At 43.8% G+C, this 16,473-nt stretch overlaps 1 protein-coding gene across 1 annotated transcript in view; it reads left to right on the top strand.

Moving 5' to 3' along the window:
* Positions 1-16,473, top strand: part of col27a1b (collagen, type XXVII, alpha 1b) — a 58,736-nt gene that overhangs the window by 30,300 nt on the left and 11,963 nt on the right. Inside the window, exons 11-39 of the mRNA XM_068604968.1 lie at positions 928-981; positions 1,473-1,517; positions 3,368-3,421; positions 4,223-4,267; positions 4,598-4,651; positions 4,897-4,941; positions 5,160-5,213; positions 5,405-5,458; positions 5,801-5,854; positions 5,953-6,006; positions 6,094-6,147; positions 6,251-6,295; positions 7,175-7,228; positions 7,458-7,502; positions 7,656-7,709; positions 8,058-8,111; positions 8,346-8,399; positions 9,100-9,153; positions 11,188-11,241; positions 11,693-11,737; positions 12,494-12,538; positions 12,707-12,816; positions 13,238-13,379; positions 13,624-13,677; positions 13,773-13,826; positions 14,134-14,187; positions 14,419-14,472; positions 15,992-16,099; positions 16,198-16,251. Of these exons, the coding sequence (XP_068461069.1) occupies positions 928-981; positions 1,473-1,517; positions 3,368-3,421; positions 4,223-4,267; positions 4,598-4,651; positions 4,897-4,941; positions 5,160-5,213; positions 5,405-5,458; positions 5,801-5,854; positions 5,953-6,006; positions 6,094-6,147; positions 6,251-6,295; positions 7,175-7,228; positions 7,458-7,502; positions 7,656-7,709; positions 8,058-8,111; positions 8,346-8,399; positions 9,100-9,153; positions 11,188-11,241; positions 11,693-11,737; positions 12,494-12,538; positions 12,707-12,816; positions 13,238-13,379; positions 13,624-13,677; positions 13,773-13,826; positions 14,134-14,187; positions 14,419-14,472; positions 15,992-16,099; positions 16,198-16,251 (1,701 nt within the window). The remainder of the gene's footprint in view (positions 1-927; positions 982-1,472; positions 1,518-3,367; positions 3,422-4,222; positions 4,268-4,597; positions 4,652-4,896; positions 4,942-5,159; positions 5,214-5,404; positions 5,459-5,800; positions 5,855-5,952; positions 6,007-6,093; positions 6,148-6,250; positions 6,296-7,174; positions 7,229-7,457; positions 7,503-7,655; positions 7,710-8,057; positions 8,112-8,345; positions 8,400-9,099; positions 9,154-11,187; positions 11,242-11,692; positions 11,738-12,493; positions 12,539-12,706; positions 12,817-13,237; positions 13,380-13,623; positions 13,678-13,772; positions 13,827-14,133; positions 14,188-14,418; positions 14,473-15,991; positions 16,100-16,197; positions 16,252-16,473) is intronic.

Here is a 16,473-nt window from a genome sequence, read left to right as displayed (position 1 = left end):
GGCATGGATTTGTGTCATTAGGCTCTGTACAGGCAGTGTGGTTGCTAATAAAAGTGAATTGTGTATATCTCACACTGTACGGTGTTTAAAGCTCCCTCAGAGCGTCTTCGTCTGTTTACTTGTATTTCATTTTCACGTCATGCAGCCTCGCTCAGCGTCCTTTAACGGCCACGAGGGAGAGAGGCAGAACTCCTCTGTAGTAAAGCGTCTGAACTTTCGCTTTCTTAAACGAACTGTGAAATGCCTGCTAAAGGAATTACCTAACCAGTGTGGGTACATAAAAAGGCCAGCGTCATAAACGCCACTCTTCTGGCCTTGTTAACTCCATGATGATAACGACAGATGGTTTTGTTAGTGTATGTGAAGTACTGTAGGAGCAATTAACTCTGGCTTTCTTGAAGCCCCGTCTGTGCTCGCTCTCCTTCTTAATGGTATCCAAATATCGTAAAACTATATCGCTCTGCTGCCGAGCATAACCGTAACGCATTCGGACGTGGGCTTTGTCACAACATGTCGCTGTAATTTGCGTCGCTGTCCATTTTTTTGTCCGACCACTTTTGCCTCTTCTTCCGCTGAGCAGGTTTGGTTGGCCGAAAGTTTCTTCAGAGATCCCTGATGTGAGGGTATGTGCCCTTGGACTACATCGTGGAAGCCAGCACCATGCAGTCCATGGGCATATACACTTGCCTCAAGGCTTGGCTCTACAAGACCACTCATCCGCTGAAAATAAAGGCCTGCGGTGCTGTAACGGAACAAAGCGCCACAGCTGAAGCCTTTGTAGAATTTTTTTTGGTGTGTTGTTGACATATTGCAGTTCTTCACAATGTCCATCACCTCTGCTCGGTCTCATTGTCCACCTTATTTTTCTTTTTCGTCTGTCTTTGGCTTTTCTGGGCCTCCACTTCCATCTTTTATTCATCTCTCTAGGGTCACATAGGCCTCCTCGGGCGTTTTGGCCTTCCTGGTCCTGATGGCGAGAGAGTGAGTATGAGTGGCTGTGAGAGTGAATACCTGTTGCTTTTAATGGGTGTCTACAAATTAATAAATAGAGATATAGGTTTTAATTATTGAAGGACTGCAGGCCCACTTAACACAGTCACAGCCCCTTAAACTGTATTTTATCTAAAACTGTATTGGATTTCTCATCCATTTTAGCTTAAAACTGGATTATTTAACATTATTAACATATAATGAATGCATATCAATGTCATATCAATGACAGCTTCTGCTGTTGCCATGATCAAGAATAAAACTGTTATTTTCCACACTAGTGGCTCTAAGACGAGAGACGTTGCCTCTTAAGTTTTCCTTCATTTAACACTTTAGTTGTAGCATCGGAGCCTCACAGGGCTGCTGAAGGCTTTTGGTCTTATCTCATGATTTCTATGTTTTTGCTCACTTCTATCGCTCCTTCAGCTTCTTATCCATCGTCTCTCTCTTTGTCTCAACTGTGTTTTCTTTCCTGTTTCCAGGGAATTCCTGGCGCTCATGGGAAGAAGGGCAAGATGGGTAGGCCGGTAAAGTTTTCTCTCAACATACTTCTCAGAGAACATTTGTAATGCAGCCTCGTGAACCTGAGGGTTGTTTGTCTTGATCTGTGCGCTTTAAAGTGTATTACTCAGTCTGTGAAGAGGAGTTGTGCTAACTTGCACATTGATGCTCAGGACTGCGGCACCCTAAATAATGTAACCGAATGTATTCACGAGTCAGCAGATTACATTGATATTCTCAGTCAGATCCTTGTTTAATATTCTGACCTCGTGTTGAAGTCAGTGTCTCCTCATCTATGAATCTGAAATAATTCATCTTCTCTGGCTGCAGTGAATGAGGAAACATTGCAGGTTATAGAACATGTTTATGGCTGTGCTTGTTTTGCATGGAGCTGATGTAATAACGTGATGCGTCGCTTGTGGGTTTGGCTCTTCAGAGTCTCTACCCACCACAGATCAGGATCAAGTCTAGTCATTGGCGCCTGGAAGTAAATTTCCCTTCCTTTTAGGCTTACATGGAAAATACTAATGCTGCACATGACCACTTGTGTAAGTCTGTTTTCCCAGGCCTAGTCTGCTTGAAATTATTATGCAGTAGCGGTCAGTGACCGACTGAGGCTAAGACAAAAACATTCATAATAGCCAAGTCATGAGCGAGTCATTTCCCTTCCTCTGTGGTGAAAAGCGAGGTTAGTGAATTCACACAAGTAGTTACTGTTTGTCCTGAGTCAGCAGAAATGCCGTTTAACAAAATCTGGATAGAAACACAAGAGAAGGAGCCGGCATGTTTGATCCACATGTCCCCAAGCCCAAAACCACAAGGGCCCCGGAGGCTTCATGTGCATTTTACTAACTTTAATGGCTTCTTTCCTCCTGTGTTAACTTTATGGATGAAAACCTCTTTCACAAAATGACTAAAATATCAATATAAAAGTATAAGTATAAATCAAAAAGTGCTATAGTTTATGCTTAGCAGAATGGCATGATTTCCATTGGACCCATCTGTTAATTAAAAGGGTCTCGATGAACAAAGTCAATATGGGAACAAAGACTTGCATGTGTTTCTGATCAACCCAAGTCAGTTTTTAGAGATTTCTGAAAGAGGCACATTTTTTTTCCCACATTTCCTGTGGGCTTCATGTTGCACCAATTACGAATCATTGCTTTGTCCACATTTGTTGTGAATCGGCAGTCTGCCACACAAACAGTCCTATCTCTGCCATCGCTCGAGGTCTTCGTACTTCCATTTGATCCGTCTCTCTTCGTCTGCAAACAGACGGTGAGAGATCTCGCTGCATTTCTGCTGTTTTCCCCATGAATGTGACCAGAGCCCACTGAGGGCGAGTGCTGAGCCGCCGCGATGTGCACTTCGACAAGCACGCGTTGAGCGTGCGGCCTCGCGGCTGCATCGCGCCTCTTGTTCTGCCTCTATAATGGCATGACGAGCCACGAGCGGAAAACAAAAAAAGAAGAGAAAAGAGAGAGAGAGAGAGAAAAAGTCCCGCAGTCAACAGTTTCTATGCCAAGCAGCTTTATTCGGTAATTCAGGCGAGTCCTGGGGGTTTGGTTACGCGGGCCGCCGCGCGCTCCCCGCCGGCGCGTGCACACGCACAGACGCTCGGGAGCGCTCAGCCGTGGAATTTCCTGCCGGTCTCCCGGGGGGGGGAAGCGCCGGGAGCCCGTTTGAGGGGATTTGCCCGGCTTAAACCTCTGTTTTGGGAAACACTTTGTTGATCCCCTGTGCGTGGTGCGATAACTGTGCCCACAAACAGCGTGACGTCTAAATGAATTCCAAGTGTTTTGACAGTGTGAGCGCGATGAAGCCACTCCATTTCCTCGCCGGTTACGTGACCGTCCTGTTTTGTTTGTGTGCTCAGGGGTTTTCTGGTGACTTTGGAGAGAGAGGACCTCCTGGCCCTGATGGGAACCCAGTAAGTAATATTATGTGCATGAGTGCACCATTTACTCACTCGGCACCGGGCAAGTCTTCACGTCAAATTACACCTGACAGAGATTTCACCAGATTTCACATGAATGAACACTCACGAAGGGAGGGAGCTTACAGCAAATCGTTTTATGACGGGAACATTGCATCCCTGCATTCGACTGACTGCAAGTACTGCAGGTTTTTCAGGAACTCACTCATCATAATCCATCCTGAGCATCAGCAGTTCCCCTCGCCTCTCCTCCTCCTCCTCCTCCTCCTCCTCCTCCTTTTCCTCCTCTTCCTCCTCCTCCTCCTCCTCCTCCTCCTCCTCTTCCTCCTCCTCCTCTTCTTAGTTTGACCCTCACTGCTCATGATTGAGATTGGCTGACCTCTGGGAGCCTCCTCCAGGCCTCATTTCTTCTGCCTCCAGTAGGGAGCAGAGGATGTTCCAATTGGCTGAATTCGTCTCCTTTCATTTATAGAGGAACAGCACAGGCGACAGGAAGGCCACACTGGGCCGCGTGTCATCCGTCTCTCCGCTGGATGCGTGGCTCAGAGAGGATGTCGGGCTGGCATGTGGCTGCGGGGTAGATCATTTGGAACCAGCCTGTCTGTGTGCCAAGCGCTCACTCGCTATGCTAAAATGAGTGGGGAAAGACATTTGCCCGGGCTATCAGAGGGAGGAAAGCACCAGTGAACCAACAAAATATTGAAACACCCCTACAGCTCTACACCTCTGATCTGACGCTGCCTGTGTCGCATCTCTTCTTTACCCATCTTCCTCTGTTCTCTCCCTTCTTCCCAGGGGGAGCTGGGATCTCCTGGCCCATGTGGAGTCGCTGGTCTTATTGTAAGTGTTCTGCTTTCTTTCTCACTGATTCAACAACTTTATCTTTTGTGATCTTTTTTTTGTGTGAACACATTAGTACCTTGTTTTGTTTGACTTTATCTTTTCTTGAAGAAATGAGCTTGTAACTACTGATTTCAAAAGTGCTATATGAAGAAAGTTTGAATAATTCTTTCCTTTTTCTTTTATCTCTTCCACATCTTTCTGTTGAGACATTCAGCTCAGAAAGTAGTTTCTTTGTGTGTGTGTATCGCGAGCGCCGGTCTTTAAGACGTGATTAATTAGGACATTCAGCATTTTAAGTGTGTGTTTTGTGTGTGTTGATGTGTGCAGGGAGACATGGGCTCTGCTGGCGTCATGGGCTCACCAGGACTACCAGGACTCAAGGTAAATGATGCGGGTTTTGTTGTTGTGTCTCTGTCTGGTTCTGGCGTGGATCCAACACTAACAGGGTACATTTTGATTGGTTACCCAGAATGTCTCCGAGTAGCGTTTGAGCTCACTTTGAAGACACAAAGTGACGAGTGGGTGCTGATTAGTTCTTTGCACAGCCTCAGGAAACGCCAGCACTGCATATTAATCATGCTCAATCAATAATCTTTTTTGATTCTCTTTTTCATTTCGCTTCCAAGGGAGTACCTGGAAACCCAGGGGACCCCGGACTGAAAGGTGATAAGGTGATCTGCATACGTATTTTATCATTACTCAACTTCAACAAACAATAATGCCAGAGGGGACAAATCACAAAACTTTATTTGGGAATCCTGAGACAGCTAACAGCTGATACAAACCCATGCACGACTTGTGTAACCCAGCATGCATGTGGCGCACGCCTACTGAATAATCTCTCTGCTAACATTTGGACTTTTTTTTGGATTCTTTTGTGTTTCCTCAGGGGGATATTGGCTTAGCAGGGGAGCCAGGGGAGCGTGGATTCCAAGGGGACAAGGCAAGTCTATGTTTGTACGTGCTCAGGTGGTCCAGTGGGTCGCCCATAAATAACGCGATTAGGGTGCAATGCTTGGCCTCTCCTCTCTGCCCCTGAAAGTGTCCCCGATGTCCAGATTGCTTCCGATGTGAACATCGCTGCGTTTGTGTGCAAATGGGAACTTTTTTTTTACATTTGTCTTTGTTTTAAAGGGTATGCTTGGCCCGCCCGGGTCGCCGGGTCCTCTTGGAAAACCTGGACCACAGGTACTTTCTATCTCACATTTAAACTCTGAGTGTCTGGCGTGTAAATCATACTATTTATTTTAAGCAATTTCTTGTCACGCTTCACTGCTCTGGTGGCGTGTTGGTTCTCAGTGGGTGACTAATACATCAGTTAGAGTACTGTCTGTCCAATAATGCACAAATATGCATCTTTTGACAGTTGTTATGAGGCTGATTTCCTGTCATTTTCAAGGTTATGTTAGATAACTTTGGCACACAATGTTCCCTTCACAAACCATCCAGGGAACCATAAGGGCTATGCTGTTGGCAATTTGGTTAAAGATGTTTTAAGGATCTTATTTTATCGTTTGTCACATTTCTTAGGGCAAACCTGGTGAAAAGGGCCCTGATGGTTCACCTGGTCCTCCTGGCCTCGAGGTATTTACTATTATGCTTAAAACAGATGCATTGTATTTATACTGTTGTTGATACCCTGCGGTGATGGAGCTGTGATTCATTTCCTCTCGTTCTCTCAGGGTTTTCCAGGTGACATCGGCCCGCCAGGACAAAATGGCCCCGAAGGACCCAAAGTGAGCGCAGTGACATCAGCGCTTTAGATCTGAACCGTCAGGGAGTAGAGATGAAGTGGAAGTTCACTCTCAGTGTTTCATCCACAGGGAAAGCAAGGGATAAGAGGTTTGCCAGGTCCAAGGGGAACACTTGGTCTTCAGGTGAGATTGACTCAAAGTATTTAGTGAATGAATAAAACATAGAAAGCTTTTTATTGTAGTTTCTTCTCTCTCGCTGACCTTTTGGTGACAATTCTTTTGTCAGGGAGACGAGGGACCGGTCGGGCTCGCTGGACTCGCTGGACTCGAGGTGAGTGCTGATTGGATAAGCCCTGCGGCTAGAGACCAGTTCGAGAATACATTAAGAGTTATCTATGAGGATCCACACACAACACCGCGTGCACCACGTGGCTCTGCCTAAATTTAGCTTTGGAGGAAAAACCATGACCTGGTTTGGATAGGCAGTCCTTTGGCTGACTGACGTCTCTCTACGTCTCTAAGCTGTTGAAAGACTCTCTTTTGGACGCTTATATTACCAGATTGGTCAGACAATTGCTATAATCTTATCTATCATAAAAAAAACACAGATTAGAGGTTTGTCAAAAACACTTGTAACAGCTGATGGATTCATGTTCAGGTGGATGCAGAGGATAAGGAGCATGTATTTACCTAAATCCTCACAATAATGAATGTTATTGATATCTACTCAGGAGTTCAAATGCGTCATTAAAGTGATATGTTTATATATATATATATAAACATTCTAAATTAACCATACCATACAAGAATTGCTCAGTGAATTAAATCCTCAGTGACTATCTGTGTATCTCGTGTTGCTTTGGAGTCATCGCAGACTCAATAACAGAGAAGACTTTCCCAGTGAAGTTATCTATCTTGATTCCATTCGGCCTTCTCAAAGTTAAACCCACGAGTGATTACCGAAAACCAACACAAACAACCCGACGACTTCTGCGAGTCATTAGGAGCCTTTGATGCTGCAAAACGGCTCTCCGTTTTATGAATCATTAAAGTTCCTCAGAGGGAATGCATTTGTTTTGCCATCAGCTGGTGGTTTGTTTTGTGCGTCGGCCTCCAGAGGGACATATCTCCTTTTACAGGAGATATAGAGCGTTTATTGTACAGTGCGGAGCTGCAGTACACGTCTCTGTCATTTCTGCTTTCTGCTCAGGGCAGGCCTGGGAGGCAGGGATTCCCTGGACTGACAGGCCCAGATGGACTCAAGGTCAGACCCAATATTCACACATCCACCGCCTAACGACTGTCATCCTTAGCCGAACATTCCCTCCCCAGCTTCCATTTATGATAATGTTTAATCTGAATATGTGTAAATTAGATGTTAATTCTCCGCCACCACAGGGGAACGGCCCCTCCGAGCACATTTCAACTGATTTGAAGTGAAAACGAAAGGCATGACTAAGTTTGTGATATGCTAATTGGCTGCTTTGCTGTAGGGCGAGACCGGGACAACCGGCGAGGTCGGAAAAGTTGGCGAGAGGGTAAAGGCTTTTCTCTCCTCTTTCTGTTTGATGCTCACGCCTCGTCTGCTTTGTTGGAGTCCCAACGCCGTGCTGCCCGTTATGACAAATGCAACTTCAATCGAGCTACTAGAAATAGGAGACGGCTGAGAGCGCGTGCTTTCTCTCCTTCAGGGACTGTCTGGTTTCGTCGGGCCCGTTGGAGAGACTGGCGTCGCGGGCGAAAAGGTTAGCGCGCTCTCAGTTTGTCCCACTTGGCTGGTGTCGTTGATTTCTAATCTGTTAAATTTCTCTCGTTTGATGTGTCATGTGATTAGTGCTGGAACAAGAAGTCAGCTTCAGATTATTTTAGAATCAATGCTGTCAGATGTGCATATTTGCTTTTTATATTCTGTTTTGTGTGATTGTGAATGTTATATTTTTGCACCGTTGGTCAGGATTAGCAACAGCAACTTTGAGACCTCACTTGAGGTCAAATTGGGGTCGTCATTTTACATTTTGTAGACCGGACGCTTCATCTTTTAATCCATCAGTAGTAAATCAATGTTCCCCTAACTGTGGCTTTCGGCTCTCCAGGGGGATCGAGGCAAAACAGGAGCCCCGGGTCCGCCAGGTGAAACGGGGCCGATGGTAAGGAGTAAGTCTGGACCCCGTCTCTCGTTCCAGGGGGGATTAAATGTTACATACTTCAGGATTGGGGTGGGATATGTTCGGAGAGACAGATTAAAGGTATTCCACAATAGTCATCCAAAAGGCAGTTTGTATAAGGGCACTCAGTTTAGTTAGAAATATGAGAGCCCGTTTATGATTTATTTGTTGAATCATATACAGTAGATATCATTTGAGTAATGTTGTATCCATCAGGGTCACACTGGAATACCTGGGGAGACGGGACCACCTGGACTGCAGGGGATCCCAGTAAGTTACTGGTGTTATGTCACGGCTTTATGTGAACTGCTCGTAAACCAGAGACCACACTGGCCCGTTGTGGGGTCGACACGTCTGTTGTGGGGTCGACACATCTGGATCATCAGCGTTTCGGTCTCTGGTTGAAAGACGTATGCACTTACTTTTGTTACAAAACTTAAGTTTTGCACTAAGTTACGGAACTAAAGTACTTGTTTTAACGCAAACCACAATCTTGTCCGAAATCTAGTTTTAGTTTTGATTTGTTCCCTGAACTTAAAGTCGTTTTGTTTCATCCCACAACATTTCCGGTCGGTGTGGTTTTGCTGGAATGGGAGCCGTACGGCTACTGATCAGGCCATTTTATTTGGATGATGTTTGTTGTAAAGCCTGCATCATTTCTAGGTACTGTTATCAGAATAGTGCCGTGTTGCCCTGAAGTATCTCCATCACTGTAGCAAAGTGACAAGTTGAATCACGAGAGTTCAGCAAAATAAGATATCCCGCTTGTGTTGATTTCTCTTTGACACAAACCCAATATTGTATCACTTCCTCAATCTGACCTCTAAGTCACGTAAAAAGCATAGTCAACATTTTACTCAGAAAATGTTAAAATTGTTTGGGTAGAAAGTTAATGAAGAAGAGAGTGAAACTGTATCTTAGTTTGTTTATTTTGCTCCAGTCTAACTCAAAGAATACTTTCATCATTCAGGGGCCTCCCGGTTCACTGGGAAGCATTGGCGTCAGAGGACCCAAAGGCGAGAGGGTAAGTAACTTTAATCTATGTTATAATCATTAAATAACCATTAGGTGATTCATCCTATTGTCTGTTTCCAACCAATATGGGACAACAACCTGCATCCAGCTCGTGGAAACCTGAGCAGTGATGTCCACCTTCAACCAAGAGACCATGAAGGAGCACAAAGCAGGGCGATATTACATTATTCTAGATAAATATTGAAATAGAGTCCAGCCATCCACAGATAATTAAATCTCCTTGAAGTGCAGAGCAATAACACCGGAGCTTTGCAACCTTCTCCAAAGAATAAAAAAATACCTAAAAATAGTCACAATTTGAATATGGACACGTGTTGGTTATGCACATGCATTCCAACACGTGTGTGTGTGTGTGTGTGTGTGTGTGTGTGTGTGTGTGTGTGTGTGTGTGTGTGTGTGTGTGTGTGTGTGTGTGTGTGTGTGTGTGTGTGTGTGTGTGTACCAGTGTTCACTGGCTTTTCCATAATTGAGTTTTTTTTACTTTGGATAAAAAATCGCCCATGGTTGCACAGCAGGATCATTGGACTGAATGAATAATTGATCTAACATGAATAAGTGGTATAATTAAGGCATTTCATCCTGATTGGTTTTACACGGCTCCCCTGATATCACAAGCAGTCACAAGTGTAATATTTAATAACTATAATAGCTGAAAATCACATCAAGGCTTTGGAAAAAACAATTATTATTAACAGCAGCACCATTAACTCCAGACTCCTCATTACATCGTCTGAAGTAATTCTCAGTCAACAAGAATGGAGAGAAACCAGTAACAACCTTTGGCTGTGCACAAAAGTTTTGTAATAAAAAATAAGATAATACTTTTTATTCTTATTGTCTCACTTTTAAGAAAACAGAGAAAGTAGTGACATCTATTTCAAGCATGTGTCCAATCCTGTTACTTTACTTCTTGTTTTCATTCATATCTTGTCAAGTCGTTCACATTTTACCTCGAGAGATGGTTCGGCACACGTCAATCGTACTTCAGCAACGCCACGGGATTTAATTGTGATGCACATCTCTGATATGTAAACAAGTCATTTCAATCTTTTTTTCCTGGCTCTCACTTTTTAAAAAGAGAAAATAAAGCATGGGGGGGAGTGAGTTTCCACCTAAATGCCTGCGGGTGCTGAATTAATCTGAAAAAAATTATTATAGAGGCAGAAATAGATGGTAAATGTGTGCACTATAAAACTTAATCAATCTTAATAAGCCATATAGTATTTTTTTTTGATGTGACAATAACTTGAAATAAGACAGATTACTCCCCAAGAACCACAAAGATATGTCTTGATTAGTGCTTATTTAAATTGCCCCGGGAAAAAGTAAAGTTATCAACTCTTTTGTCAAATATCACTCAATATTACATCCACTGGAATAACTTTTTCATTGAATTTAATTGTAATATCTCAAACAGCAGCAATTGAAAAAGAAGAAGACGACACAACAAGGTCAGCTTCATTCATGTAATGATTCAAAACACTTTTAATGATGAAACAGCTTATTAAAATTGACTCATATTCTCAACAAAGGTCTCAAACTAACTCCGTTATTAGCAAGCAGCGGTGTAAATGTCACAGTGCGTCTACACAGGTAGGCGCAGCGAAAGACACAGTGCGCTGATGTTTTCTGACAGCGAATATTTGGGTCCAGTTTCGTAGGCGAGGATGAATCAGCCACAGGATTTGTGACCTTTTCCCAAGGCGTCTTCACGGTACGCCCGGTGTGCGGGCGAAAGACGGGGACAAAGTCCACGGATTTGGACGGGATCGCAGCTAATTTGCAGATGCCAAGTATTTTGTAAAATAGCCACACATTTTTGATGGTGTCCCTCCGATGTGGCCTCGACCACATGACTCAAAGAGCGCTGCCTTCCAGGCTCCATTAAATGGGGATGACAAAAATGGAGATTAAGCGCCGTAATTCATTGACTTAATGTGTAAAACAACATCTGCCTCAGGTCTGTTAAAGGCCACATTTTCCCGAGCCGTTCATCAATGACAAATTCAATTCCTCTCTGCAGGGTCCGAGGGGTCCTGATGGCCCGGTGGGGGAGAAAGGGTCCGCTGGAGTGCAGGTGAGCGCACGGTCAGACCGCCAAAGTTGCCAACGGTTGATTAAAATATTTTCAGAGTCTCGCATTTCGTTCCAGTTTCTGGCTCTTTATTGATAATGCTGTTTGCCAACACTGCCTTGGAGAAATGTCTGGCCTTCAACTCTCTAATTGCGCCACATCAAATCCATCCCACGGCGAGCGAGGATAAACAAAATGGCCCTTTTTCTATAACAGAAAGGGGGGAGAAAAAACTTTTACAAGCAGCTTTGTTCAGCAGACTGTAATTATTAACTATTTTTAACATCTAAAGAATCTTTAGAGGACGCGCGTTGTAAGCTGCAAATCTAACAGAACCTTAAATCAAAGGGGACTAAAATATTGATGGTGCTGGTAGTGCTTGGCGGTCGGGAACATTTTAACTCTGGGGGATTTCAGAGCGCTCGGTTTACTGAGTTGGATGTTTTCTTTGCAGGGCACCGATGGTCCACCAGGAAAATTGGGTTTCCACGGGGACGCGGTAAGAAACATTGTGCTTGCTTCACTTTCCCCTTCATAACAGTAATAGCGTCATTAGCGGCATTAGCTCAATCCTCGTTATATCTGACCTTTTCAAGTCCTGGAGGAATTAGTATGAAGGATAACCAGAGTGCGCTGCTTTTGTGCTTGTGAAGAGCACACTGACCGTCTCCTCGCCGCATGCAGTCACACGGCGCCTAATGCAACATGTAGTGTGTGATCATGTAAGATAGGACATGTCTTCATTCATGTCTCCATCTGGTTCCACTGCCGTTGTCTGCATCGCGCAATTATTTCTCGTTGAGAAGGTCACAATTTCATTCTTCCATGGCTAACGGGCCCCGAGAGATGTTTAATCATCGCATACGTGGTGATTCAAATGATAGAATAACTATTTGGATAATTAAATACTTAATTATACATATACATAACATACTGGTATATTATTATTATTATCAAATGTAAACTTCAATTCTAGGAACTATTATAGGTGCCACATGTGGTGGGATCTAAAAAGTAGTGGGGAAAAGCATAAATTGGACAAAATGGAAATACTCAATTTAAGTATAAGTATTTTAAGTCGATGCATTTCTTTACTTCTCCATTAAAGGCAAACATGCATGACTTGTATTATGTGAAACCTCAAGGAGACAAGAAAGGGACCTAGGCCCTACTGGTGTGCTGACCATGCATCCTTTACCCTCCATGAGTTTGACATGTCGAACTTATTTTTTCCCTTTGTGTCATTTCGCTGCAGGGAAGGCTTGGCGAGCCAGGGGAAGCCGGGCCAAATGGATTTCCAGTAAGTGATTAACATCCCGCTAACGGAGGTCTCTTTTGGGTCAGTCTTGATTCTCAGTGATGGATAAGTGAAGGAAGTCACACTTTTACTCGAGTGAGTGTTGCAGTGTTTCATCCTGTCTGTGAGTACAGATAGTGTCTGCGTGATAAACCGCGGGACTCTTTTCAGGGCGTTCAAGGACCCTCCGGACCTCCGGGCGCCAAAGGAATCGCAGGAGAGCCGGTGAGTTTATTAGGTGTTTACATACATTTTGGGTCCATATTTGAGAAATATACTATGCTAATAATATGACTTTTTACGCATTTTTTTAACATAATTATTTATGACTGACAATACTGTGACATTTAGCATACATGACATACCATACTGTACCTTTCCTACGACGTCTTTTTCTTTTTTAAAGGCATACTAGACATTTTCTCTGATGTTTTCTTTTCATGGTATGCTGCTCTGACTTATTTTATGAAGATTTATTGCTCTGACATTTTTATAACATTTATTTTCGGATTTTATATGGACTAGTATAACATTATGTTGTTCATGCCATAAAATACTCTGAAGTCTTTTTGACAGGGATTTTTATGAAATACTTTATGCAATCAGATTTTCTTTATTGTAATTCTATACCTTCATTTTGTACTATTCTACACTAATTCTATAAAAAGATTCACTTCCACATTTTTATCCAGTGCTTCCCAGAAACCCATATCCTGCTCAGAAACGACCTCATACACTTTCTCTGCTCCTGGCCAAGTGTCACAGACACAATCAGAGCTCAGATCACAACTATTTGATTTACACCCTCCCCTTCCTGGAGCGGCAGCTCTATTGTAGCCTGACTGTGTCGCTGTGGCGGCATTTCTGCTTCCATCACTTACAAAAGCTTTGGCTCAGTGTTTTTAAAGGCTGTTAGCCGCGCAGATTAATGTATCTCTCCAAATACGCACTTTCTTCTTGATTCTGATTCCTTTTCACATTTTTCTTCCTTCACTGTCACTTCCAGCTGCATTCGATTCGATTAGATTAGAAGAAGATTAGAAAGTGCTCTTGACCTTTTCATCGGTGCCTCTGCTTTGTCGCCGCAGGGACCAGCGGGGCCATCAGGAACGATCGGGCCCCTGGGGGCGATGGGGTCTTGGGTGAGCTCCATCGCTGGTGGAAGAAAGCCACTGACTTTTCTTTTTTTTCCGTTGACACCGAATACTAAAAGCTGTCCCTTTTTTTTTTTTGACAGGGGCTGCTGGGGAGGGCTGGAGAGAGAGGACTGCCTGGTGAACTGGGGGAGAAGGTGAAGACGAGGGAGGAGCGCCTCCTGCTCTACGCAATTATATCAGCGATAACAATCCAGAAAGCCAGACGAGGCGCTCTGAGAGAAAAAACAAGGATGCACATGATTTTGATTTTGGACAGAAATTGTTATCAGACTTAACGGTTACTTTGGAAGTAGGAAGAACTGGGAGCGCCTTGTGAAACTATTCTGCTTGTATGGCTGTATGTATGGGGAAAAAAAGTAACCGTGGTGGAAGCAAAGGTTGTCCATCAAAACAAACAAAACATCACCAGTGTCATAACCATCGTGCTTCTTCTGCTGACAGGGGGACATCGGTCTGCCTGGCAACACCGGGGAGCAGGGTTTGATTGGCCAGAGAGTAAGGAACCCACTTTTTCTTTTCTGTAAAGTTATAATCAGTTAAAGTTTACAGATTGTGTTTGGTTGTTGCAACAGAGAGCAAACAAAGTGGTACATTTGTTAAAAAAAAAAAAGGACTCTATTCCACTGTTGCCAATGATTGACCATCTGTTTCTGCTTCCTGTGATCACTCGTAACACATAAAAAATATATTGCAATCATAATATCTTTTTATGACTTTGTCCGTCAGGGTGAGCCAGGCACTGACGGGGAGGCTGGACGAAGTGGACCTGATGGAGCGAAGGCAAGTTCAAAAATAAAAGACAAGCTGTTACATATCATTTGATTTATTCATCCCTTTAAAAAAGTCAAGTGCTTTTTACTGTTTAGGCCGAAAGGTAAAGGAAGAAAAAGTTGCTTCAAGAGTATAAATTTCTGCCAATATCGTCAACACAGATTAACCCGTTCTTGATTCTTATGTGTTTGAACCCGGGGAACTCTCCAGTTTACCGTCGCAGCTCATTGCAATTAGGGCAAGTCAACTATTGTTTGCGAGATATTGGCTTTTGTACAGTTAGAGATGCATTGTGTTGACGCTTAGTGAAAACACAAAGCGGGGCTAATTTAGGAGCTCTTAAATCCGGCAAGTATTGTCACAGGGAAAAATGTATAAAAGATGGAAAGTACAAAAAGCCTGCCTCTTCATCAGAGCCGCACTGCTGGAAGTAAAGCTGACAGACTCACTAACAATGTTTGGCTTGGAGGAGGTGGTGAAATGTGAGCACAGAGGACACAGAGGATTAGAATACACTCAACCTGAGCGTCTGCGGCGCTCTGTGCTGCGCAGGACGTTTTCTGTTAGTCAGGAGGGGAAACTACTTTGAGGGCTTTTTGGCCACAGTGCAGCTTCTGGATGGAAAACGGCAGCCCGAGAGGAATTTGCATGCAGCTTGTGCTGTTAGCTGTTAACTGGAAAATGAAAATCAGTGTGTTGTCATGGCTCATTGTCTTATTACTTAGGGGAATTTCAAACGGAAAATCAGCGAATAATTAGAGGATTCAGACATTATTTTGCCTCCCTCCAGCAGGCTGTAGCAAATTCTATATAACAACTTCTTGAGGGAGTTTTATAGAGAAAAGCCTGTTGTATATCCGCAATAACAGTTGCTTCAGAGATAGTTAATACATCTTATTTGGTTTGGCCAGGTTGGACCTTGAGAGAGAGAGAGATATTCTCAGTTTCAGTATAGAATTATCAATCTTCTGCTCAAATCTCTGTCCAGTGTTTGTTTTTTCATCACATATTCCCTGTGGGGCACTCAGGTTTCGCTCTATATTTTCAGTCAGATGGACAGCTGTCTGCAAAACTGCGTGTCCACGATAAAGGGTTGATTGGTTGGCCAACAATGTTCACAGTGAAGTTGCAACAAAACTGAAGTCCTCACAACAAGTTCAGATGACGTGGCATCAAATATACAGCGCACTGTACATCCTGACGAATTCCTAAAAATATTTCAAAAATGACCGCAAGTCATGTTACTACTGTATCTGGCAAAATGTCTCTGTGCAAACCACAGCTAGTTCAGGATGCTGCGTGGAGAGTTGTATGTAGAGCCAGCTGTAGACCTCAGGTCAGGCGGTAAAGTGGGATAACATGAAGACCTGTAAGCACACACAAAGCTTTCACTGATTTGTTTCATATATTTATTGGATATACATATTTCTTTCCAGTCTGACCAGGCAACACTCCTGGTGAGGGTAACTCAACTGTGTGTGTTGACTGAACTGTATCAGCTTATTCAATGGACTGCGACTCTTCTCAGGGTGACAAGGGGGATGCTGGCCAAGAAGGCACTGAAGGAGACCGGGGTGAAATCGGTCTGCAAGGAAAGGAAGGACCCTCTGGGCCTCCCGGATTGGTCGGTGTCAGGGTGAGTGTCTCAGCAGCCGACTGCAAACTCACTTCATTTCCCGTGAAACGGCAGCTCTTTCTGTCCTCTGACAACCGGGTTTCATTTTCTTCTGCCAGGGTCAGGAAGGCAAACCCGGCGATATCGGTGAAAGAGGACAACCAGGAACGAAGGTTTGTCACTTCACTTGCTGGGCGCTTAATTACAACTTTGGGTTCTTGGGTCTCTGTCAGTGTGCAATCTCGTACAAGCGGGTTGAACGGTTCTCCGCTGTAGTGGTCAACAAACAGTAACAGTGCAGTCACCTCCATAAAGCAGGTCAAATAGGCTTTCAGTATTACATATTTCAACTGTCAAACATAACAAACAATAACTGTTGGGGGTACATTTTTCTC

The sequence above is a fragment of the Clinocottus analis genome, unplaced genomic scaffold, assembly GCF_023055335.1.
Source record: "Clinocottus analis isolate CAN_PGR_092001 unplaced genomic scaffold, fCliAna1.0.p SCAF_7, whole genome shotgun sequence".
Classification (NCBI taxonomy): Eukaryota; Metazoa; Chordata; class Actinopteri; order Perciformes; family Cottidae; genus Clinocottus; species Clinocottus analis.
This window is presented reverse-complemented; position numbering and strand designations above follow the sequence as displayed.